Genomic DNA, 25995 nt, shown 5'->3' with positions numbered 1-25995 from the left:
TGTATTTTAGTTCACTTTAAGCTTACAACAGCGGCATATTATTAATCCGTCTTAAGCATCCATTTGAAACAATACTACCAGATAGCTGAGCTAGATCTTTACAGGTTGTAGCTTTGTTATCAACAAAAGGAAAAAGGAACACTGTGCCCACAATTGTTTGCTGTCAAAAACAAAAATTAAATTTCAGCTATGAACATCCACCCTCCAAATTAAAGGCATGTGCTGACTTTCTGACTAAGGAAGCCTACACAAGGAGAATAGGTGAACAATTTTATTATTTTTTTTTCAATACAAAAAGTGATCCAAGTCAACCACTTTTCTTTCCATGCACAGGTTACCACAAACAAAATAGATACTGGCCAGAAGTTCTGGGGCCAGCAACTGAGAAGATTTAGCAAGATAAATGCTTGGCTGCTCAAGCAAGTCAAGGATGAAGGTAGTGAGGACAGCTACGTAACAGCTTTGGAAACTGAAACCCAGGTGGAAGAAGAAGTGCATTACTGGCTGAAAATTCAGATGATGTCTCTTGATAACAAGATAAAAGAGGCCTACTTAGAAACTGAATGCTATTATGCAGTAAAGGAGAACGAGGCATGAACTCTTCAAACACCAAAAATACATTCTGGGAAAAGCCTCAATTCCCTAAATAAAACTTAAATTCTACTTGGCAAATCTATCAGAGTATTAAATACAGATGAATGTAATCCCATAAATGTGGTTTAACTTCACAGGCACCGCACATTACGGCAATGAATATCAATCAGCAGACAAGGCTGTATTCTCAAAGGACTCATCGCGAGTGCTTACCTGAACTCAATCACTGCCTTTTGTCTAGGCACCATCGAGAAAAGTTCACTTTTTATTCCATATTCTGAGCCATCTTTCAACACCTGCTGCAGCACAGTCTAAAGCACAGGGAAGATAAAATGAAGGAAAATAAGTATCAACAACAGAAAATGTGATCAGGAAAACCATCCACCAACCACACAGGAGTCTGATCCCACAGCTGGTTTTCACATTACCAGTTAGATGGCTGGTCTGCCAAGAAAACAAGGTATCACATGCAGATGGAAATGCCATTAACTTTGGAAAGCTGCACCGGATCAATTAAATAAGTCAGACAAATTGTAAGCAGAGATTTTGGTGAAAATCTAAGCTGATTTTGGTAAAAACTTAAAAGTAGAAAGCGTAGATCTCATTAAAACTGTTTAGTTACACAACATCAAAGTGCTGGAGGGTCATGCAGAGGTAATCAGTAAGCAGGAAAGGAAAGTCAGCCCAAGAATGTGGGTAAAATAGTAACCTCCTGTAAAATAAAGGCATTCTCATGTAAATAGGACTCTTACCTTACTCAGTCTGACCAGGACCCTTGCCATGCCTAATTCAGGTAACACATTTTAAAATAAAAGCTATCTTGTAGAACTAGACCATAGATTTTGATCAAAGACTGGGAAAGCTTATAAGCAGTAGACTTGATGAGAGAATTTATTTCATTGTGCAGCCAGATGTTCTCAGCAGACATTTTTTTCTCCTTGATTTAAAAAGAAAAGCTACATAGCGTACCTTTGAGCTTCTTCAAAAGTGCATTCTTCCCATGAATAAATCTTATCAAGGCACACTTTGAGGACTTTGGAAATGAAATTCCTATGAGTCCTGTCCTAGATCCAAAGTTTTTGTCAACGTGTGCATGTAAAGGACACCCACTGCACAAAGCACAACCCAGTCACAGAGGTCCAGCCCTTAGGGACACATCAGATCTCCCACACACTCCTTGTCACTGAGGACCTGCAAGAAATCCAACGGGCTATAATTGCACGAGCATTACCATGCTTATCCAGGTCACCTCAACAGCACATGAAAGTGTTTTTATTTTCAGGAAATCCGACACAGAAGTTCAGGATTTCTAGCCTTTGTGACTACCACTAAAGCCAGCCTAAGGGACAAAACTGCAGAATGCTCTCCATCAGTTCACTGCAGGTAGACTCAAACAACAGCTTATGGGAGATACCTCATCGTCTGATCATTCTTAATAACAACAGGATACATACACGTCAACCAGTGGTTTAAGTGAAGAAAAACCAGACAAAAGAGGCTTAGCTTTTTCTGATTTCAGTAATACAAATGCTTTCATTGTTCTTTCTAGAACATGAGGCAGACTAACATCTCTAGCTTTTTCCAGTTGCTTAACATCACTGCCCACTGTATGTCTTCATTAATCTTTTTTTAGGAATAGAATCTGCTTAATGTTCTTTTCCTTTCCTGTTGGATGAGAGTATGCATATACAATGTGGAAACAGAAAAACAGGAGACTTTTGCAAGTTCTTAAGCCTCCTCAGAATCACCAAGTTACTTAACTCCAAAACAGGAAGAAAAACAACAACCCACAACACTCACATTCTACTAAGACTGCTAGGTTTTCCTAGGCATCAAAAGCCAGCCTGCTTTCTACACCTCTAGCACCAAAGAAAGCCAACTATTCAGTCTTCACGTGTCTAAACACCCCTTCTCCCACCTGCAAGTCTGTGAAAATGGCTTGTACAAAAGCACGTGTACTTTGAAAGCATGGAGATGGTCTAAAATGCCTTCAAATATTTCCTCAACAGCATGAATGTAGTTTGTGGAAAGAGGAATCCTACGCTTCATCAGTACTGCAATCATACAGCAAGATAATTCCCTGTATTCACCCTGCCTTCTTCAGTTTGTCGCAGTGATGCCAATACACTACGAAAACTAATACACAAAGCTGTAAGTATCAGACAAACTTCCTGAAGATAGTACAGGCCTCTAGCAATGTGAGCTGAAGTGGAAATCTCATTCCATTCAGTGGAAAGTTGTTTGTTTAATTCTGTTTTTCCTAAAGTCACCTTAAAACACTTCTGCAGCAGAAATAACAGATGCAGAAAAAAGGAACTATGCCTGTAGAGAAACCTTTAATGCTGTTTTCATTATGGCACCTTAGAAGGTAAGCCAGACACACAAACAAATCCTCAAATTTATCACAGCCTTATTCTCCTTATTAGTGAAAGTCACAGCTAAGTCTTATCTCCTCCTCTCTCCTCAGTGACATAATGCAAAATTCTGTGTTCTAATCCCACATTTCTTCCAGCAAAATTCTACTAGGCCAGACACATGGTTTTGCTTGACTCATTATACTGAGTAAAATCCCTACAGACAAAGCACCTTGTCAAATCCTGCCCGTGAATACAATTTAACACCAAAACTGTTCTTTCAGTGAATAGTCAGGTGTTATGTTCTTATCATGATGGATTACAGATAGTTAATGAGAATTTAAGGAGATGTTTCCAGGCAATACATAAAGCAGGCAATTGATAGGAATGCCTAGGCATTAGCAACTCACAAGTCCACTTATCATTCAGGAGGAGATGATAACAAGCCTAAGTGACTCGCTCAGTGGAAGCCCTGATAGGAAGAGAGCTTCACCAGCATGAGGTAAGATCTGATTTCCTGCCCAAATCACACGTGGCTCATTTTCTAAGACCACGATGTTATTTCCACAAAAGCTGCTTAGATTAATGCCTTGAACACCACCACAATGTAGCTTGCAACCCAAGTTAGTTCAGCTGGCTTAGCAGGGCTTTCATTCACTCCCCAGTTGAATAGCACCAGGCAGCTACCCATCTTAATGCAACTTCTTTAAAATAATCCAGACCAAGTGCAACCAAAACACTACTCTTATCAACCAAGTGGTATCTTCCTTTCACTAAATTACTGGTTTAACAAAATTAAGATTTTCCATTCCAGTCAGATTGGACTTCGCAGAATTTTTGGCAACAAAGTACGTAATGGTAGATTTGAAGTCAGGTACTTTTATTTCAGGTATCTTTCTACCATCCTTCTTTATTTTAAACAAGAGTTTATATGCAAGACCAAAATTTTGAGTTGTGTACTTCAGAAACACAAAGAACACGTGAAGTCTGCCTTTTAGAGCAGAAACATGAAAGAAAAAGAGAGGGATTGTAACTGAAGGATAGATGCATTGTTTCCTTAAGAGGATGAACTTCTGTGAGCCTCATTCCCAATTCTAGACATCTAGCATCAGGAATCCTTGAGTAGAATTGATGAAAAACAAGCAGATATGTATAGAAAGGATCAAAGACTATGGTTAAATATTTTAGAGTTTTACATTGCGGAATTTATTGAGGAACTTTAACACATCTGAAATATTGTACTCACCTTTGCCAGCAATTCCCTGTTTATCGTAAAGTTCACTGTTCCTGGACCGGTGCTGATTTCACTCACTACAGCATCACATTTTAGCTATAAGAACAAAACAGAACAGCAACTCTCCATGAAAACAGGTAAATTAGAAAACTTTAATTCAATCCACCCAAAATATTAATTTAATCCACTATAAATATTAAATGCTTTTTATCTGATTGTAAGCAATCACAGATCATTTAATCCATCCAGTTGAAAAAAGGATGATTTTATTATTTCTAATCCATGCTTACTGGCTCTGAACACAACTCACTCACACACTTGTTTTGCTTCAGTCCTTGCTTGTGTCCAGGCTGTGTTAATTTATTTTGGCTATGAGCAGCAGATGATCTCTTTGTACACACAAAGGCTGAGATGCATTTGACGGCTTCACACCGTGTGTGTGACAACAACAACAACAACAAAAAGATCCACGTCTTAAAGAAAATCTGAGACAAGCTTTGGACTGCTGTATCTCAAAGTTCCTGACTTGAACTACAATGCCTTGCAGCAGCCAGTGATATAAACTAAAGATGTTAAAGGTTTATATATTAAAGATTCCATTTACAACTTTCAGAAGGCTCGTGTTTTGAAAATTCTGAAGCTGTAAGGAATGTATAAGCTCCTCTAATGTCAACCTCCTCTTTACACAGATTTTAGTCTCTTTACAGGTTGAGAGTTTTGGCTTCGTTTTCACTAAAGTAGCTTCCTTTCATAGACAGGACATTTTCTCAAACAACAAAAACAAACAAACAAGTTATCTTCTGTTGCTTTTTGTTTATCTTATAACTTGGTCTTTGAAAGAGGCAAGCTACACATTCCTACTGAAGCACATCAGCATGAAGAAGAAATTCTATCCCCATTCTAGGTCTTGTAGTTAGACCCTACCTCAAACAGGAGTAATTACTGTTAGCCTGTAAGTTCTTTAACCTTAACAATCTCCAATAACAAATTCCATTGTTTATTCATAAGCTACATGAAAGAAATATCTCTTTTATTGACTCTGAATTTCCTTCCTCTTTGTTTTACTGAAGGCCCATTTCACCCATGTTATGGGGCAGATATAAAACAGAAATTCCCACTGCACTTTCTCCATACTGTTTGTTCTGCTAAATGTTTTCTACATCATCTGTCACTACCATCTCAGTGTTTTTCAACTCTTTAATATGAGAGCTTATTTGTCCTCTCCATAGCTCTATCAATTCTTCCAAGTACTTAACCATTCTTTAGTAACCAGATCTCCCCATGCCTATGGCTTGGATCAGAATGCCGTATCAGAATATCCTATAAAGGCATAAAAAGAAAAAAAGTTCCCTCTCAGCCAAGAACTAACAGTTGAAAGATGAAGCAAGAAGCAGCCACCCAAACAAAATCAAAAGCCAACAGAAACAAGACAATTAGAACCTTAATGACAGACAAATCTCAGCGTATCTTAGCATATTATGTTCCACTTGGCATCATGTTGCCTTATTATTTTGGCTACTTTAGTCAATGGGACCTATTTCAGTCTCTTCTGCCTAACCTAAATATCTGTATTTCAAACATTGTGACCAATTTCCTCTTCAGTGACTGAGAAGAGCATGCTATTGAAACTCGAGGTACTCTATCAACTTTTTTTTTTTTTATCATGACATACACTGATCACTGTCTACATTTCTGTCTCACTGCTAATTTTTGATATTATGGTTACATTTTGCATATTTGTATTTCTATACTGCTTATCTTTGTGGATGACATGATCAGTCTAAACAAATCATAATAAATGCATCGCCTTTATCCAATATCCAACAAAAATGATTCTAAGAGATTAGAAGTTTGTTTTTTTTTTTTTTTTCTTTTTTCTTTTCCCCTCCTTTGGTTAACCAGCGTGGTGTATTCAATTTCTGAGCTTATATTGATGGTTTGCTCTTTTCTACTGTTACATCCGCTTTGCCGTGTAAAGATGTGAGGCTCGGTGGCCAAGATTTATTTAATGAGCCAGAACCAATAAAAGAGAAAGACACATTTGTAGCTTTCACATCACTGGTAACAGCAGTTTTTAAAGTGACAGACTAGACACCAGGAAAAGAATCGCTACCATGATGTTACAGTCATGGGAACAGAATGCCCACAGAGGCTGTTACATCTATGGAGGCTTATAAAACCACAGTGGATTTCAAAAGTCTTAAGCAAACCCATCCAAAACCCCTCAATAATCCACTTTGAGGAGGAGACTGGAACAAATCACTTCCTGAGGCCCTTTCCAACTTACATTATTTTATGATGCTAGATCATCTTAAAGTTGTTTCAGAACTTTTGGTTGTACATCTGTGCACCATCAGCTCTTCCTCTGCCTGAGTCAGAATATTCACGTGTTACAAAAATGGGTCCAAAGTGTGGTTCTCTTCAACATCTCAGCAGTGGAGTATGAAATGAGGAAATAGTTTAGCTTCTCAGTAACAAATTATTTTATTTGACCTTTTAAACTCCTGATCATATAGCAACCTTACCGATTCCCTCTCAAACTTATTCTTTCTGAGGCAGATGAAGCATCTTTTTTACGCTTTTATTATTTGATCTACTGCCTCTTTGCAGCTAACATTGTCACTACTTCTTAGTTTATACTCCTCTTCATCAGCACCAGTAGCAACTTCTTAGATTTTGAAGGATTTTTTTCATCTCTAATGATACCTCAAAACCTAGCATCACCTTTCTGGTCCCTCTTCCAACTTTATACATACCAACTTCTCTGAAGTTTTCTTCTCTTCCATGTACCTTTTGTTTCTTCAAGATTCATGTCACTTATGTATATCTTGTTTTGCCTGTTGCGTCTTTTTTATTACAGTAGTTAGCCTTAATGACTCAGCCACTGCAATTTCCCACAGCCTGAAATGGCCATGAAAACACTGCTGTTCTAAGAAACCTCAATTTCAAACAGTTAGTGAGAAGACTGGCCTGTTTGACCCACAGGTTAAGTTTCTTCACTGTGATTCTAGTGTTGGAGTTTGCCATCTTTGATTTCTCAGGCCACTACGTACTCAATTTTTTCCTCTAGTTTTGGTCAACAGTACGGACAACAGCAGAGCTTTTAGGCAGTGCCTCCTAACTCACAAACACAACTTACTCTCAAACTATTTTAAAACCACAATTTCACAAGAAACTTAACTGCTCCTCTGATTACCTGGGAAGACTGTACAATGACAATGGGTGCAGTCATTACACTCCTCTGATCCAAAGAGATATTTGAAGAAAGAATACCATTTTTTCTTCATATTTTAAGAAAGAATGCCTTTTACATCCCTAGTCTGTAAGTTCATTACTGTGTCAAATACATGGAATTAACATATTAGCATACCTTCTCAGCTAGCTTCTGAGCTTGAAGCTGAAGATCTTGTGCTAAGCAATCACCAGAATGGTTTTCTAGAACAGAAGCAACAGAAAGCTGGAAATCAGCAACATGCCTGGAAAGGAAAAAAAAAAAAAAAAAAAAAAGGAACAGATGAAAATCAGGGAAAAAAAGTGTTGAAATGATGTGGAGATTTGACAAATCCAAGCTGACTCTGCATATGGCAAGTCTAATTGGCAAGCATAACCCAGTCACTGGTACCCAAAAGTAAGCTACGTTTAGAAAGCTGCAGTAGAAAGCTAAATATTACCTTTGCTCTAATACAACTGTAAAATACATATGGTAAAATCACCATTTCACAGTAAAAAAAAATGTTATACTTATGAATAAAAGTAGTTTATCTGCCAAAAATACTACACCTCTTAAGCATGACAGGGAAAAAATCTGTAACTTCACATTGGTTCTAAGCAGTTTCATATTTAGTTAATTTATTAATTTATTAATACTGAAACATTTACCATTCAAGTGGTGCATATTATTTATATTTTTGAAGCAATTATATTTGTATTGAGCTTGCTTCAAAAAACAGAGTGGTTTAATTAGATTTAGGTATCTTCTTATAATTGGACCGGTATATTAGCTTCAGTTAGCTTTTCTGTATTTCTATTTCCCTGAACCCCTGTTAAGCTATTACACTAATAAACACAACCAAAAATAATATAAAATGAGAAGATATTGTAAGATAAAGTGCAAACTCTACCGTTTTTTGGAGACAGGAACTGCAGATATGGACTTTATTAGTTTTTCTGGCGGCAGATCCAAAACTTTGGAAAGCTAAATTTGAAATAAAGAACAAAGTGGCTTAAGTGAAAAATACCCAGAAGTACCGCTCCCTGCTTATACACTTGTGAGGGATTTTCAAGTAAAATTCCTCTCAGGGAAAGGAAATAAATAATTATTTAGTACTTTAAGCTTGCTTTTTTCCAATTCGCAACGCAAACGCAGGGAATAGTAAAGAAACCTTAGAAAAGGAAGAGGGAAAAAATAAAAGACAAGACAAAACATCGCGTACAGGTCCTTTATTTCACAGGATAACGTTTAATTTATTTATTTAGTTAATTATTTTTATCCTCGAACCCCTGCACGCCATGACCGGACCCCCCCCCCCCTCCCGGCCCTTAGGGGTGGGCGGGCCAACGAAGCCCGCGCCGGTCCCCTTGGCAACCGGCCCTACCAACTGCCACCTCCCGGAGGGGGGGGGGTCCGGCTGAGGGCTCAAACCGGGCGGCTCAGTTTTCGGGGCAGCCCCGCTCCCGGTTACCGAAAGAGGGGTTGTGGCGGGTTACCTGGCTGGCGATGCTCCTCCGGAAGGCGCAAGCTGCCATGACCGGGCGGCGGGGCGGGAGGTCAGCGCCGCCCCTTGCCCCCGCCCTCCCGCCGCCTTTCGGCCCGCCCTGTCAGCGCCGCGCTGCCCCGCACTGCGCATGCGCCGCGGCCCCGTCCCCTCAGGGCCGCGCGGCCGTTACCTCACGGAGCCGTTAGCGGGGGGGGAGGGGGCGACATGAGCGCGGGCTCCGTCTCCAAGGTGAGGCGGCGGGGGGGGGGGGGGGTGGCGTTTGCCGTCGTTTAAGCGTTAAATTTATGTGATTTTTTTATTATTTTTTTTATTTTTTGAAAGCTTAACGTTTGGTTCGCGGCCAGGGGCGATAGCGAGGAGGCAGGGCGCTTCGCTTGAAATGTGTCAGGGCACCGCGCTGTGTGGTTGTGTCGCGGGCTGCAGCGCGCAGGAAGGGTTTTTTTACTTCAGGAAAAATCCTTTCCCTCGTGATGCTTTCCACGGGACCCAGGCGTGTGGCTGCGTCCTTCGGTGTGGAAGTGGCCGTGCTTCCAGGGGGACAGGGAGCTGCTTCCAAACAAAGTTAAAATTGAATTCAGATCGGGTGGGTTTCCCTTTTAAAAATGTTGCTTTTAAGGATTTGGGCAGTGAAGGGTACTTCTGTTGTGTCCTGTGTCTTAAATGTAATCCTTGGTCATTTTACATGCTCATCTCTGCTACATTGAATGTAAAGCATTAAATAATATTTATATTTCATTAGACTTAAACATCATTTCTTCTTATATCTATGCACCGTATACAATTCTTTTCATAGAATCACAGGATGGTTTGGGTTGGTAGGGACCATAAGGCCAACCCAGTCCCACCCCCTGCCATGGGCAGGGACACCACCTCCCACCAGCCCAGGTTGCCCAAGGCCCCATCCAGCCTGGCCTTGAGCACCCCCAGGGATGGGGCATCCACAGCTCCTCTGGGCAGCCTGTGCCAGGGCCTCACCACCCCCTGAGTAATTTGGGCCAATTCCAGCTGTCCTCTCAGGAATTACTGTGCTGACTTGCTGTGTATAATGCAGCATAAATAAGCCTGTATCAAATATTTCTGTAGTGGAATTGTTCCACAGCATTTAGGGTATGGACGACACAGCTGGACAACTTTTGTCCGGCTATTTTTGGATGGTTTTTAATATACTTATTAAAATGAAAAGTATCCAAGAACTTCTCCAATTCCTAAGGCAGTTTTTCAGAAGGGGACAATATAGGTATCAGTGTTTGACTTTAGATCCTTATTTGAATCAGAAGGGAAATAATGTGTCCGAAGATACCCAAAAAACTAGTGTCTGTAATCAAAATTCAACATCTTTCTAGGGCTTTACTTTTATTAGATCATTCTTACGCTGGTGGCTGAACTGTCTCAGTTTAAGTTCAGTAATCTTTGTTTATGCAAGCATCTCTGTGGGAAATGCTGGATTGAATCAGTCTGTTTAAATACCTTGAACATTTGTGTTTTTGCTTCACTTTTGCTGTGGCACAAGAACCTTACAGCAAGAGCTGGGGACAGTGTACGATTGCTGGTATAAAGGAAATCACAAAAAGAAGATGAATGTTGATTTGGGAAGATGATGGGAGAAATATCAGGTTTTCTACAGGAAAATGAAAAAATCTCCCGGAACTCAAAGCTTAATACTTGCAGTTGATTTCATCCTTCTTGGTGATGGATCAAATCTAATTGTGAGATGACTTCTATTTGGAGGACTTCTGGCGGCAGGGTTTTAATTTATCTGAACCTTTCCCAACCATTTGTCATTCTGCTTGTGTCTATCTTTACTCTTCTGAGTTGGGATGGACTTCTTGTCCTCTGCAGTTGCAGGGTGTCATTGGCTTTTGGATCACCTCTTCTGTGCATCCTAGCCTCTTGCTTTGTTTTACTTTTAACTAAATCTGTATTGAGGAAACTATTGATGTGTCCCCAGGGAATCACTTCCTCTTAATTTTAAATCTATTGAATGAAGGTACATGAGGAGTTCAACGATTCCTCTCTCGCTGCTGTTCTAGCTGATGGATGAATTGAAGAACATAATGGAAGGGTGATAAAAGTTCCTCACAGATGTGCTGGAATACTGGTTCCGTTGCTTTTCTAGCTTGAAACAGGACAATAAAAGCACAACTAATGGTATCATTAAGACGCTGGCAATTTGGTTAAATTGTTGATGGAACACTGCGATTAAAGAGAATAAAATGGCCTTGGGAGTCACAGTCAGATAGATGCTCGTTTTGAAGTTTATATTTTTCTTGTTATTCTCCAGGGCTGCTTTGTTTTTAAACCAAGTCCCAAGAAGAGAAAGGTGTCTCAGAAAACAGGTTAGTGTATTTTGATGCATGTTGCTGTGCTTTGGGAGGGTTAATCCTGGAAGCTTCAGTTCTGATTGAATTCTGTCATAGCTGTGTGAGGATTTCAGTTGCTCCTTGATGTCAGTATTTCTGAAAACTCATTTCTTCAGAAGCAGTAGGTTAGCGTAAATGTTTTTTCATCTCCAACGATTAAGAATGTATAGCTGATATTTGTCTTCGCTTTTTTTTTTTTTTATTTTTTTTTCCATACTGCCATAAATTGTTAACTGACAAACCATCTATCTGAAGAGTCTGAATGAGCCACTTCTAAGCTATGGGAGTCAGAAATGATATCCCATTCATAATTCTTACCCTGTGTGGGTAGTTTTTCTTCTTTTCCTCAAACAACTTTGGCAGAAGCCATTTGTGAACACCTCTTGGCTTGTGTTCACTAACTTTTGTTATATTTACGTTCTTTTCTCCAATCCAAAAGGCATGTATACAAGTCTCTGGGCATTTGAGGAAGACCAAGTGGGAGAGACTCTTATTGGAGCCATAAATAAGGCCGCTCAAATAGTTGCTGTTTGAGAGTTGGTCAGGGAACTAACTGTTCTTATTCCCAGGTTAAACTTTTTCGGCAGGGACAGAGCTGTCAAAAAGTGTGACAGTTTGAAAATATGTATTTTTAAAAAAGCAGAGGGGAAAGTAATAAGGCTTTGGAAATCATCATAGGCTCCTTCATTACCAGAGGGACTTACAACAGCACCTGCTTTAAAATTAATCTCAAATTATTTTTTTTTCTGTGAGAGTTGGCACATCTGTGGCTCAGGGAATGAGTGGTAGGCAGATATAATCCAGTCTGTCATTTCAAGTCATTGCAAGATAAATAAACTAACAACCAAGACCTGTGCACTTAAACCACACTGGATTTTTACCCTGTACTGAACAGTATGTTTTTGCAGGATTAATAAATCATGGTTGGAAAAATGTGTTGCTCCACTTAGCACATACTTTGTCACAGAAAAATGAATTTGACTGGGGTATTCTGAAAAGAGAAGCAGAAGGGAGCTAGTTTGACTGCTAACAGCAGTTGATTCAAATGGTGTTCTAAATAAACATGACTTTGATGTGCATATGTTGAGTTTGGAAGGCTAAACCTGACAAATGTGAAGTTTCAGGTGTGGTTGATATACTCTTGCACCTCACAAAGGCCTTCTGTGCACATTTGCCCATGCAGTTTGAGGTTTGGTAGTATAGAAAGAATATTATTCATTGATTATAATAACAGTGCGGTGGCTGGATGGTCTTTAACTCAAAGCCTGTGTCATCAAAGTGTGTTATGTATTTAAGTGATTTTTCTTAGGGATACAAATGAGGTGTCTTTAGAAAAATTTAGATGTTATATTTAATGCTGCCTTGTAGCAAGCAACAGGTAACAACAGGCTGTTTGCTTCACCTTCAGCCTTTGTGTTCTTCCAGATAGTGTTAGAGAAGCTTAAAAGCTACACCAGCTGGGAGTTAGGTGTGGGTATGCTGGGAGCAGGACAGTTCCAAAGCTGTGCCATTTTATTTTATGAAATGTAGACTGTGTGAAGGTGGGAGGAAAAACAAGAAAAATGTAACTCAGACTTGGTTCTGTTCAGGTTCCTATTTTACTTTCTTCACTGCCCTTCTTGTTGGGAAGCTGGTAGAGAGTTTCTGTACTTGTATCTGTGAGCTAGAGGAGCACCTGCAAAGCCAGATGCATTCAAAAATGTGCCAAGACATTGTGGTACTGAAAAGGTGCTGATTTTTGAAGGATTCATGGCTTTTATGGCTCAGATTTATTTTTTTTCTCATTTTCTTCTTTGTAAGCAGCTCACTTAGAAGTGAGAGGCAGCTTAGAGATGATTCAAAAATACAGGTTTAGTTTGTGCTTAAAAGTTTTGCTGTGATAGTTATGGTAGTTAAGATTATGTATTTAAAAAAAATAAATCTGTATTTCAGGTAACCTAACAGGCCTTTCCAAGTATACCTTTTTGTTTGTCTGTTTGGGAAGCTGGTATTGCTGCATCTTTCCAGGAAGACAGAAAGGATTTCTTATGCATGTGTTCTTGCAAGCCTTTGTGATTCATATCAGATTGTAATAGTGAAGGACCCACAAAACTTTATGAAGCAAGGGAAAAAAAATATATATTAATAATATATAATATTATATATATATACACATAATGGTTTTTTTGCCCTGATTTAGCCTTTAGCTCACCTGGGACTTGAGGTAGAAGCCAGCTCTTTGACTGAAGCCTGTATAGTTGGGCAATAGATTCTGCTTGTTCTGTCACTTACTTTACCAGATACCAGCAGTTAATTAACTGGCTAAGAGAAAAGTCATCTCCCTTATACCTGTATAGTTATATCTGTTGTATCTATCTATCTAGATATCTTTATAGATCTTCTTGCTTCAGTTGGGTACTTTGCTTTTTTCTCAAGAAAAAATGATTTGTTCTAATAATATTTATGTTTCCCTTTCCTTTCTAGCTGACTACTTCAGGGAAGGAAACAGTGATGCAGAGGATAGCGAATTACGGTTTGCTACTTGTCAGTCATTATGGAAACACGTGAAATTGGAAGCAGAGGTGAGTCTCGCACCTAATACTAAAGCATTTACAACAGTGCTGCTTGCTTTGTTTTTGGAAGTCTCTTTTTACACACTTAAAAGAACAATTTGTTAAAGCAATAAAAGGGCCAGAAATGCTGACCAAGACTGAAATCCTTTTTTTAGTGTACAAAATTAAAAAAGTAAAAATAAAAAAAATCCATCAGTTACGTATTACTTCTTACCACATGCTTTTGATGCGTCAAGCTGCTTCTTCTAAGCTGTTTTAACTAATTGACCTTCTTATTAATTCCTGGCATACTTTTTTTTTCCTCTATTTCCAATTCTATTCTGTGTGTGCCAGCCCTCTGAGGACTTCAGGCTGCTTTTGACCTCAGTGTTATAGAACTTACAGCAGCCCAAGATTCACAGTGGATTTATGTGAACACAAGTGCATGGATGTCAAATAGTGAAAGATAAGGCTGCAAGCTCAGTCTGTTGAGTTAGTTCCAACAGTGTCAGTGGGTTTGTCTGGTGCGGATGGGAGTTAATTTCGTACTGAACTGTGGCCTCCTAATTGTTGTGTGGTGGATGGCATGCTGTTGTTGTGTCTGAGTAGCCAGCTGGCTTGTATTATAGCATGAATAATTGCTTCCGTACAGCAGGGATTTCCTCCTCTATTTGGTGTCAAGGATTCTGGGCAAGTATTCCGTATTCCTCTGCCTGCTATTGGGCATTAAACATTATGAGATTTTTTTTCCCCAAGTTTGTTTTGGGATATACAGTGGGAGCCAGCTGGATGGAGCTTACGATCCGGACCCTTGGGCTGAACTCGTAAATTCCTCTAATTCTGTTTCTACTGTTCCATGATCCAGCTCTCTTGGACTCGTCAGCACGCTTCTCAAACCGCAACAACCAGGGTGCGCAAAGCAGCGCGCAGCACCGCAGTGCTGATCCCAGAGAACAGAAGCTTTGGGAGGTGTATTTGGTGTCATCCTGCTAGCTGCTTCAGCCTGACAGGTTAGCCACTAGCACTGGCAGAAACTGCCTCCTCAGTTACACAGTGAGGCTAGAGGGGCAATGACATCTGTAGCCACTTCTGGAAAACCTTTTCTTGTCTTCTTAATTTGGCATGGTGTTGTCAAGGCTTTTGAAATTATGCTTCTAGATAGCCAACAGTGGCTGCAGGATTTTCAACTTGATGAAGTGTTTTTTTCCTAGTGCTCTGCAAATATTTGTCCAAGAGCAGCCAGCGCAACCCATCATGGTAAAAGCCTCCCTTAACTACTTAGAAGCACAGAATCATTGCCATCTGGAAAATCATCATTCTTTCCTGTCCTAAATAATTCGCTGTTGGTGGCTTTTTTTTTTTTTGAATGCTGCTAGGAGTTCACCAAATACTTTTGTCTCTTTTTTTCTCCTCTGGGTGGAAGACAGTTCATCTCTACATTGACAAATTGGCATTGGCCTTGCCTTAGTTTGCTTTACCCAACAACAGATTATCTGCAGTTATTTTTGATGCCATACATCAAATTTTCTTCACTAAGCTTCTGGGGTATCTGTTATGTTTTCTTACTGAATTTTGAATTTCTGTCCTTTTGCCCTGCTGTTGGAAAACTTGGAGGTGATAATTGTTTTTACTTAGATGTGACAATACAGCTCAGAAGGGATCTTAGAAAGTTTCTAGTCCTTCAAAGTCTCTAAGTGCTTCTCAAAGCAGCATCACTTCATGAGGTCAGGCCAGGTAGGTGAGAGCTTTATCCAGTCAGGATTTTATTTTGCACTTGGAAGCCCTGGTGTAGCAAACCCAATCCATGGTAGAATACCTGAGAAGTGTATGGCTTGCTGATTTGGACTTTTATTCTAGGGCACTAAGGGTAGGATGTTCAGTGAAGTGTTTGCCAGGATACCCGACATTTTTGTGTCAAGCTATGTGCTTGTGTTGGTCTTTTTTTCAGTTCTCTGAAACCTGTCTGAGGTGTTGAATGCTGACATGGATTTGACCTCCAAGTACTTTGTTGTGGAACACTCTCGGCCTTTGTATGTCTATCACAAACTGTGCTGCAGTGGTGGCATTTGGTGATGACGTCCTCTCAGGCTTCTCACAACATGAAAAGCTGGCAAAAGTACGGCAGGAATTATGCTCTTGTCCTTGGTTTTTGTTTTTTTTGAATGTGAATTTTTGACCTCCTTTGTTCCACTGTTGCAGGATATCCTGGGCTTGACCCCTGCTTTCAGCAGTGGTCATGCAAATATTCTTGTTATAATATATCTCATCGAGGGCTTTCAGAAACATTCCCTTTTTGTAAGGTCACAAATTTCAGGTGTTACACCAGAATCCAGGTTAGAAACACAAATCCCAAGTGCAGGGCTGTAACATGGTAATTTTAGCTCTAAGGTACAAATAATAGTTTTCAGAGCACACGTGGCAAAACCTCGCTGGGTGTTAGTGTTGTAACAGGGATTGAATTGCCAGATCAATTTTTCAACTTTTTTAAATGTTTCCAGAGTAGTGTCGTGCAAGTAAATGAGTTGGTCACTTGAGATGCAGAGCAGCCTAAAATACTTGGTGGAAAACTACCAGAATAGTTAAAATAATTAAGTTATTTTCACAAAAGACTGATGGATTTAAGAAAGCTAAGCAAGTGTGTAGTGGTACGGCAAACTGAATTCAATCTTCACGAATGCACAGTGAAAAAAATAGTAGAAAGTGGAACTATGCAATGTGAGGACTCAGAATCTTATTAGATGGGCTTAGTGAAAACTTGTACGATAATAATCAGAAGCTCAAGGCCTGATGGATTTTGAAGCAGAAGCTCTGATGATTGTTATGGGATGAATAGTAATGGAGGAGCTCTTATGATGCTGTTTCAAAGCTGATGGCATAAACTGTACTTCTTGAAATGTTACAGTTTTTTCTCAGTTGCCGTAGAATTTACCTGAGCTCAGAGACAATCAACGTCAAAAAGACAGAAGAATAGTTTTGAATAAGTAGAGGGTGAAAAGATGAAGATTATTTTGCGTGTGTTTTGTCAGTTTATCAGTCCTTTACGAGAAGCGTGCAGTAGGAACTCTTCTCTGTCATAGAAATGGAGCTCAGGTTTTTGAGGAGGCATCATGTGGAACATCCTGGAGATGTGTTCTTAACTTTTTGGTAGCTGCCTCAGCAATACTGCCAGAGACAACCTTTGTAGCTCCTTTTAAAATCAAGTTCACAGCGGGGTGTGTCACTTGGTGTTCCTAAGAAATCTCGATCATGATTTTATTGGGAATAGGGGCTTAATTTTCATCAGCCTTCTAGAGTATGTCCTGATAATTCTAAACTTCAGAGCACATTTTTGGCTCTTCTAGCAGAAGGGATATTGTGGATTAGAGACAGATTTTCAAAGGCACATACATAATAAAAGAAACACAAAATGTTTCTAGTATATATCTGCATTTAAAAGTTTTTTGTTTTTTTTTTTTTCCCACTGCCCATCTCTCACCTTGCAGTATATTCTGGTATGAAGATCATCCTGAAGGGCAAAAGACAGTGAAGCAAATGAGGCAGTTGCATGTTTTAGTATTTATTTTTTTCTGTAATGCTTGGTTTCATCATTTCTTGTTTTCTTTCAATTTGAATTAAATTTGAAGGACCTGATTGTTAGTTCTCATACGGATCTCTCAGAGGAGAATTTATGGGAGTTTTTTTTAACCTAGGAGGGAATAATAGAAGTTTTTATAAACCTTTGTTATATTCATTATATTTATTCCTTCTGTGTCACTTCTGCTTTGCCTGTGTATTTTTGTCTCCTTTAAAGCCTGTGGTGTGATAACAGTTAAGCTCATTTGCTGTGCAGGTTATTGTTGAGACATTAGACCAGAAGTTCCAAGATGGGAAATGTCTGTGTTTTTCACATAGTTAATACACTGGCATGTTTTTAATTAAAAACAAACAAACAAAAAACCCACTAGCGTTACATCAGATTTTGCACTGGAGTTTTAAGGATTCAATCCAATGCAGGGAAAGGGTAGGAAAATTAAGATATACTGGTGTTTCCACATTTCTATAAATAAAAACTCTCTGCTTCTTTACAGCAAATAGAGGAAGATTTGAATCAGCAGTTATTTGATAACCTTGTAAGTTTTTTGAGGCGGTCTCATTCCGAGTTCCAGGAGAAGACAACAGAATGGAATTGTCGGATGAAGTCCAGAGAAATCCCTACTGCAGCTCTTGTCTTAGGTAACTTTTTAAAGATGCATTCTGTTATATCCATTTGTTCTCATACAGAGGCTTAAAATTGATACAGAGATCAAAGAAATTGTACTGCTGACTTCCAGCAATTAGTGTGAGCAACATCAGCTTTCAGAAATGTTAACAGAAGAGATTGGGCTGGGAGAAGGAAGCAAGATTTGACCTGCATGCCTTTTGTCTGTGTACACAGTCACGCAGGAAGGAACACCTTCCTTTAAGGTGTGTCTTAGACAACATTCATGATCCCTCCCTCCTTCCTCCCCCGCCAATACCACGGAGATGCTTTGATTCTGTCCTCTTTTGGCACTAATTTCCTTGGTGGTTTCTGTGACTAACCATGGGATTATACGGCCTGGTTTTCTGATAACTGTTTATGAGTTGATTCTTGCAGTGCATCTTTTCATGTATTTTTCTACATGAAAAGCATTATTATCTTGGAAAAGGAGCAGAAGGTGAGAAAAATAGCTGAATGTTTTAGTACTGAAGTTAGCGGAGGTCAGAAGTTTGTTTGTTTGTTTGTTTGTTTTTTGCTTCAAATGTTTATAACTAAACCTGAACCGGGTTCAGGACAACCTGATTGTATTTTTACTGGATCATGTTAGGTAACCTAAAATTAGGCCTGTGCTGCAGAATTACCATGTGAACACTAACAGAGCCTGGAAGGTTAGTCGCTTTTGTAGGTAGCAGAAAGTTCCTGCTTTGAATATTTCTGTGGAAGAAGCTGTGAATTGCCCTCTGGAGAGACTTCTTCTTTCTTTGTTTGACTAAGAATGTTCACAAAGGCAGTAAAAGTTGAGTAGTTCATAATAAATTCAGAATGTGTTTCATTGAAACTCAGTAATTCCTCCCCTTACATAAGCCTCGTGAGGATCCAGGTCTCAGGTGTCTGCACTGCTGCTTTTCTAGAGAAAGCAAATTTAATCTTTTTGTCTGCGGTGCTTAGATGACTGTGGATGTCTTCGGCAGTTATGAGAGGCAGGGAAGCTAGAAAACCAATCCCAGTCCCTGCAGGTTTTCACCCTTGAGAAATCTTTCATAAAAAAAATAAGGCAAAGTACTACACGAGCCATCCTTAAAGTGATTCCCGGTTCCTTTTAGTTGGCCAATATGAATATGCATGTTTAATCTTGTGCTAGTTTTTCATCTTACCTCGTAGATGGTGTGATGCTTTTCATTTCTGCCTTGAATATCTTCTGTTTGTTTGTTTTTTTTTGTCTTCTGTCCATTTTATTATTCCGTCACTGTGGTCACAAGTCACAGCAAAATGCACTTAGTTTGTCTTTCTTCTAGGTGTAAATGTTACAGATCATGACTTGACTTTCAGAAGTCTTTCGGAAGTCCTTCAGAATAGAGTTACTCCTTATGTAGCCTTGCTGCAAGCCAAAGATTGCCCAGGTAAATACTGCAGTATCTTTGCTTCTTCATCTGAATAAGTTGTCAGTTAACTAGTTTTTGCCCCCAAAGGTAAGAATAATAGGATGGAGGGATATTGAATGCCTCCTAAAGATTTGTTCAATCCTACATTAACATCACAGTAATGCTTACTATGTTTTAAGAGGTGTCCAGTTCTGTTGTCTGGTTTTGTTTAAGACAGTGAAGATTGAAATAATTTGTACTATGAATATCAAGAGCATGCTGTTTTGTGTAGTGCATGTTGATATTGAAGGTTGGCTTTCCCCTTTTTTGATCAGATCATGTATGTATGCATTTCATTTTTAATCCGCTTAATTAAACTGAAGAAATGTGTAAAAAATTGTTTCTCCCCTGCCCTTTATTTAAATATAAAAGGTTGTTTAAATAAAAAGGTTTGAATCACTCAGCACCATTCCCCAAGCTATTGATCGGCCTTCTCGTTTATTTTTAGGCCACTCTGATAGCATTTGTCTAGTTCAGGAAAGGTGCAGGGCCACCATCTTAACTTGAATTGTTGCTATCTAGGCAACTTAATAGGATACATTCTACTGCATTAACAACATTCATGCCATGAATACTTTGAAGCATTATGTACCGTGAGATGTGTGTCCTGGAGAGAGGAGGAGAATAATAAGAAAAGTGAAAAATAATAACTTGGGGAAATTTCTTAGAGCACGAGTTGGGGAAGTGCTAAGATTCTAGGCAACTAACTGAACATCTTTATTGTCTGTTTAAAAACGTGTTGTGAAGGTATAAAAAATCTGATGCAGAAGCTCTTCGGGCAGCTGATGAACTGCTATGTAGATGTGGACTCAGAGGAAGACGACTATGTACAGACTTCCCAGAATAGAATACGTTGTTCAATGACTTCTCTAATCACCTGGTATGAAAGTGTAACAAAGGTATGATTTTGGTTTTTGTATCACCAGTTTACAAAAATGTCTGACCTTTAGATTCTTTTAAAAGGGAAATTGAATACCTCAGATTTATATGCAGTAGTGAAGGAACGCCAAAGGTTAGCTTTTCATTTAATACTAAGAAACGACCGAGACTGAGGTGATTTGAAAGTAAATCTGTAACAGATGTGGAGTTAGTTTCTGATGAGGTATGAATGTCAGCATTCTGGAAATCGGGTAAAGTACTATTTTATGATATGTTTACATGGGAACCAGAAGCTTAAAATGCAGTATCAACTTCATGCCAGATGCTATTCTCCCTGGAGCGCTGAGATGTTTTGCTTGTTAAAACAAAACTTCAAGAAAGAACAGCCATCTGGGGAGGGGGCACCATTTTAGTGCTGTATGTCATCATGTTTGTTATCATGTTATCATCATGTTATTAGCGGCAGTGTGTCATCTGCAAACCTTACTACATTGAAAAGCTGTGACAAAATAACCATAAATGGTTTTTATCCTTTTATTTAATAAAGCTAATGATGTTTTATTCAAGTATTTTCTTCTGTCATGAATAAAAGCTAGAACTGATTTTGCGAGCAGTGTGTTAAATAAAAGTTTAATGAGTAGCTGCAGTTTTTATTACAGTATAAATGTATAGAAAATGGGCAACTTCCAGGTACCCAACTAAAATCTTTAACCTCAATCCCAACACACTTTTACTGATTCTGTCCCACAGAGCTATCCTTGTCTTTGTTGAATGTGTTGTTGTTTGTTTAGTTTTTAAAAATGTATTTATTCTTTGCACTTCCTGCTATGCAATATAGAAAGAAGAACATTTGCGTTCTAGATGCTTGTAATACATACAGTTGTAGCAAAATACGTACAAAATATGAACAAAAAAAGTCAGCCACGTCACTTTGGAGCATTATAACATTGTACACATGTGACTCAATCTTTTTATTTTACTGTCTTCTGTTTATTAATGTGTAACCATTGGCTTTAAAGAAAACAGATTTTGAGACTCCAAACAAAAAAAGAACTTCCTCCAGACACTGGAAGTCTCCTCCAGTTGTGATTATCTTCAAAGATATGGAAAGTTTCACCACAAAAGTACTTCAAGATTTCATAGTTATCAGCAGGTAATGTGACTTGAAGTTTTGTTCTTCCACTCTGTTACCCATTTTCTATTTGCAACTGTTTAGAACTGCAGGGGGGTTGGACTAGATGGTCTTTAGAGGTCCCTTCCAACCTCAGCCATTCTGTGATCTGTAATAACTGATGTAAACTGTTTAAAGGTTTTCTAGCTTACAAACAGAAGTGCTAGAAATTCTCTGATTTTTATATAGTTTATGTGTTGACCAGGATGTGTAATGAGTAGCTGACTACCTCTGGTGGTGCTTCTGTCCTTTCTTAATACTGTTCTCCTTAATATCATCTCCAGCATTTCAGTCAATAACCCCTGCTACTCTCCAAAAAGAACATCTTCTGTTTAGTTACAGTAGGATCAGAGCTGCAGCTGTAGAGTTAATTCAGTTGCAGCATGCACATCTGACATCACCTCTAAAAATGGCTGAGCAGTTTCACTTGCTGTGAGGCCTGCAATAAAATTTTTTGCTACTTTAAATCTGGCAGATGGGTTCTCCGGGGAACATTTCAAGATGTAAAAACAGAAATCGTAATCATCTCAAAATAATTAGGCTGTAGGGCAGGGGAAGATGAGGTTTTAATTGTTTTTTAAGCATTGTGCTTTATTTTATTTTATTTATTTATTTTTTTTTTTTTTGTAGCAAAGATAGATACCTCATCGTGAGCATGTGGAATGCAGTATAGTCTAGTTCAGGTCTGTCACAGTCTACTATTTGAAAATAAATTTTTAAAGTAGACTGTATTTTGTTAAAGCCTCCCCCCATATTTAACTCCATAGAAAGGACTTCTTAGGAGTTACAGAAATGAAATAATTGTGGGATGACAACTGAAAGGTCAAGAAGTGTGGCTGTGGTAACAACAAAGAGAAAATGAATAAATCATCCATTCTAACCTAGAAGGGATTTAAGATAGCAGAATTTGTATCTGCTTGAAACTCCAATTTAAAAAAATGGAATAGAATGATGAAATAATACCGAAAATACTGTACTTCTGGTGTTCCTAGTGAATACAACATTCAGTCCCGGCCGTCAGTTCTCAAAGCATATACTAAAAACAAATTATCTGTAGAAGATGGAATCTGGAGAAGCTGATTTTTTTTTTTTTTTTTTTTAAGTACAACAGGAAGATAGAACTTCAGAGAGGTTTCATATTTATTTTGCTGCTACTAAGTTGTGTAAAACTTCTAAATGTTCTTGTGACTGTTAGCTGTCAAAGTCTCCTCTTGTTTTTCTTTATTTCTTTGGAAAAAAAGTCATATGCTAAGATTCAGTGCTTTGAATATAACTTTTTTGGAAGATAGGGTTAGTGCAATACTATAACTGAAAATGCTTCCTGCTGCTTCCTGAAATCTGAATCCTAAAATATAATTTAATTTGGTTTTCTGCTTTAGGGCTTTAAGGGTTTAAGTAGCTTCCTTTTTTTTTTTTTTTTTTTTTTTTCCCCCCTTTACTCCTCTTCTCCTCATCAAAACTTCTGGCAACAAATCTTTTAATTGGTCCATTTCTTGCAGGTAAATCATTTGAGCTCAGTGCTGTAGTATTAATAGAATGTGTTTTATTTATGATTTTCTATAATGTAACTATTAACGTTTTTTCTCCCCTCCCCACCCCATGATCTAGTCAGCATATCCATGAATTACCTCTAGTACTGGTTTTTGGAATCGCTACATCTCCAATGATTATCCACGGCTTACTTCCTCACTCTGTTTCCTCTCTGCTGTGCATAGAGCTTTTCCAGTCCCTTTCCTGTAAGGAGCACCTGTCTACTATAATTGACAAGGTAATTCCCTTTCTAAATAGGAGTGTGTGTATTCAAGGACAGCGTACATGTGTGGCCTCTACAAACAAGTTTTTTCTGAAGCTTTTGGAATGGAATCTGTTCCTGAGAGCTGTGAATTTGGGAAATTTTTACTCATAACTGCAGAGCAGCTTATTAATGCCAAGAGCTTCCTCTCTACATTAATAGACACCTGCTTTCATCTTTGATTTGCATTCACATCTGTACATACATACAGCGACAATTACATTTCGACATCCCCACATCTTCATTAGACGAGTGCTTTGATCCAAGTTTGGCTTTGTTCAGAAAAGGATAGTCTTTAAAATAAATCTAAAAAAAATGAGCTCAGCTTTAATTCTGCTGCTTGTCAAAAATTAGCAGAGTTATCCAAATGGTTAATTCATACGGACACTTTGCCGTTGTGATTTTTGGTATACCACTTTGTGCAGAATTTCTGAACATGCTGAAAGCGGTGACATCCTTGGTTGTTACAGAGATCTATTTTCTATTATTTGTAACTTAAAAAATAATACGAAAACAATGTTAAGCTAAAACTAACTTCAAACATCGCTTATTAGTAAAAGGAACTTAGAAAAATGTATTGAAATAAACTGAAAGTCTTTGCACAGGTATTTGTTCTAGTAGAAATACAGTTTTTACAAGTTGGCAGTGTATTTAGTAACTCACTTACTTGCATGCTAACATATGCTGAGAGTTGTATTAAATTGTACTTAGAAATTTTACTAAATTGAATTAAGGAAAGAATTTCTCCTATGGCTATGTTTTCATTTTTGTCTCCCTTAGGTACTTCTAACAACCCAGTTTCCACTTAAACTGAGTGAGAAAGTTCTTCAGGTTCTCATCAACATATTCTTGTACCATGATTTTTCTGTCCAGAATTTTATCAAAGGCTTTCAGGTAGGTGATGGTAACAAAATCTCAAATAATGGGTGCTGAAAATGAAGTGTTATTACTAGATATTGAAAGGTTTTTTTTGGATCCCATTCTTGCTGTCATTGACGTGGATGAAAAAAATGCCCTTTGAAAACATCTTGGCTCTGTGAGCAGGTGGGTGTTTCTCTGCTAAAGGTTTAAAGAAAAACTTACAGAGCCAGGTATAAGGAGGCATTTAAAAACAGTTCATTAGCTTATTTTGCCACAAAAGGTGTTTTTAAAAGTTGAACTTAAAAAGGTGACCTGCCTTAATGGGTAGGAAAGGCCTCTTTATTGCTATGGGTTAAATTATGGCTTCTGACACCCCTGGCAGAACTCTCCAGTTGGTTGTGTAGCAAGTTCCTGTATTTGTTCCTCTGTACCAGGTTCTTGGGCTGTGAACAGAATTTGTCCTGATGTAGTCTACACCAGTATCTCTTCCTCGCTTCCTGCTGGAACTCTTCTGAGATAATTTCTGGATGCACACTGCTTACCTTTTCAGAGAAATAGGAGCTCTAGGGCCTCTTGCTTTGTGCCTCAGAGTAGGTGGTTCTTGTGCTCCAAGCAGCTGTGCAGCAATTGAAGAGTTACATTTACCGTCTTGGAAGACAAAGTGGAAGACTTTATAAAGTTTATTAAAAATTAATAATAAAAAAGTCCATGCAGAGTATATTTTATTGGCTTATGTTTATATCTAGATATATTTCCATGTCTGAGTCTCTATGTAGCTTTTCTGGCTTGTGGACAAGAGTTTTGTGAGGAATTTTTTAATGCAGGATTGTGAAATTGTGGTTTTGTTTTTTTTGATTGGTGTCACAAAGGAATCTGTTAGTAAAACTTGCCATTTTATAGCCCTACTCATTCAGAGTGTCTTGGGTTCCCTGATTTTTAAGATTCAGTGATTGCACATGGCTTGCAGAAATATCCCCCAGACAGACCTGTGCGGGTTTCTGTATATTTCAATTCCTCTTATTTGAAAGAGTTGCCATAATTTAATGATTCCCCACTGGCCTGATGCGAAAGTACAAGTCCTAGCCCTCACAGGGTGTGGCTGTGTCTTTGTGCTTTAAAATACTCAAGTAAAGTGCAAAAAAGCAATTTCAGGTCAGATTTCCTAAGTGATTTTTACAAGGGATGACCACCTCAGTTATGTCTAGGAGTGATGCTAACATTTCTGACAGGAAATGTCTTTCCCCTTTGATGGTTTTAATTTTAAATGGTTTTGGTGCGATGGTTTGTTTGTCTGTTTTGCTGGGTTTTTAAGACTGGTTATGATTGAGATATGCTGCTGTTTTGCAAGGCCCTGGTACTAGGAATATTCAGCACAGATGAACTCAATGATAGAGCATATTTGTATTTGTGCATAGGAAGAACTTAGCAGTGTCTTTGTCTACATGAAACAGTAGATGAAGTGAGAATAAGCGATAAGTTTGCTTATATATTGCAGTTGCTTTTCATATCTTTAAATGTACTCTGTTATTTGTGAACATTAGAGCTGAATATGTAAGCTAAAGAATGCAGCAATTTCCATAAATGAATAGGAAATATTTGACAAGCTGTAGTTATGGTTTTGCAGGAGGGGAAACAATGAGGTACTGCACATGAATAGCACACAGAGCAAAAAGGTGGTTACATGACTGTATTTAAAGCTGAATAATCAGTGTGGTGTAGTGACGTGAGTTGCGGAATATATACGAACTGTAATGAATTTTTTTTAAAGTAATGCCATTACTACCATTATAGAATATGCACTGTAGGGATTAAGAAAGCCTTAAAAGGTAGACATAGCAGGGAGGATGAATTTTATTAACGT

At 38.5% G+C, this 25995-nt stretch overlaps 2 protein-coding genes across 9 annotated transcripts in view; one reads left to right on the top strand and one right to left on the bottom strand.

Moving 5' to 3' along the window:
• Positions 1-9030, bottom strand: part of RARS2 (arginyl-tRNA synthetase 2, mitochondrial) — a 45846-nt gene extending 36816 nt beyond the window's left edge. For 3 of the 5 annotated variants that reach the window (XM_068677999.1, XM_068678000.1, XM_068678001.1), the window contains exons 1-5: positions 8890-9030; positions 8304-8377; positions 7553-7658; positions 4195-4278; positions 808-905 (exon numbers count right to left, since the gene is read on the bottom strand). In XM_068677999.1, the coding sequence (XP_068534100.1) occupies positions 808-905; positions 4195-4278; positions 7553-7658; positions 8304-8377; positions 8890-8928 (401 nt within the window). In that variant the 5' untranslated portion in view covers positions 8929-9030. Of the gene's footprint in view, positions 1-807; positions 906-4194; positions 4279-6469; positions 6619-7552; positions 7659-8303; positions 8378-8889 lie in introns of those variants that run through there. The other 2 variants (XM_068678002.1, XM_068678003.1) reach the window with 2 other exon arrangements.
• ORC3 (origin recognition complex subunit 3) overlaps positions 8976-25995 on the top strand; it is a 35301-nt gene continuing 18281 nt past the window's right edge. For 3 of the 4 annotated variants that reach the window (XM_068677996.1, XM_068677995.1, XM_068677998.1), the window contains exons 1-9: positions 8976-9128; positions 11182-11236; positions 13724-13821; positions 17859-18003; positions 19306-19410; positions 20179-20330; positions 21330-21463; positions 23090-23249; positions 24054-24167. In XM_068677996.1, coding sequence (XP_068534097.1) covers positions 9105-9128; positions 11182-11236; positions 13724-13821; positions 17859-18003; positions 19306-19410; positions 20179-20330; positions 21330-21463; positions 23090-23249; positions 24054-24167 — 987 coding nt within the window. In that variant the 5' untranslated portion in view covers positions 8976-9104. Of the gene's footprint in view, positions 9129-11181; positions 11237-13723; positions 13822-15739; positions 15908-17858; positions 18004-19305; positions 19411-20178; positions 20331-21329; positions 21464-23089; positions 23250-24053; positions 24168-25995 lie in introns of those variants that run through there. The other variant, XM_068677997.1, reaches the window with a different exon arrangement.

Source organism: Anas acuta, chromosome 3 (assembly GCF_963932015.1).
Source record: "Anas acuta chromosome 3, bAnaAcu1.1, whole genome shotgun sequence".
NCBI classification, from domain to species: Eukaryota; Metazoa; Chordata; class Aves; order Anseriformes; family Anatidae; genus Anas; species Anas acuta.
This window is presented reverse-complemented; position numbering and strand designations above follow the sequence as displayed.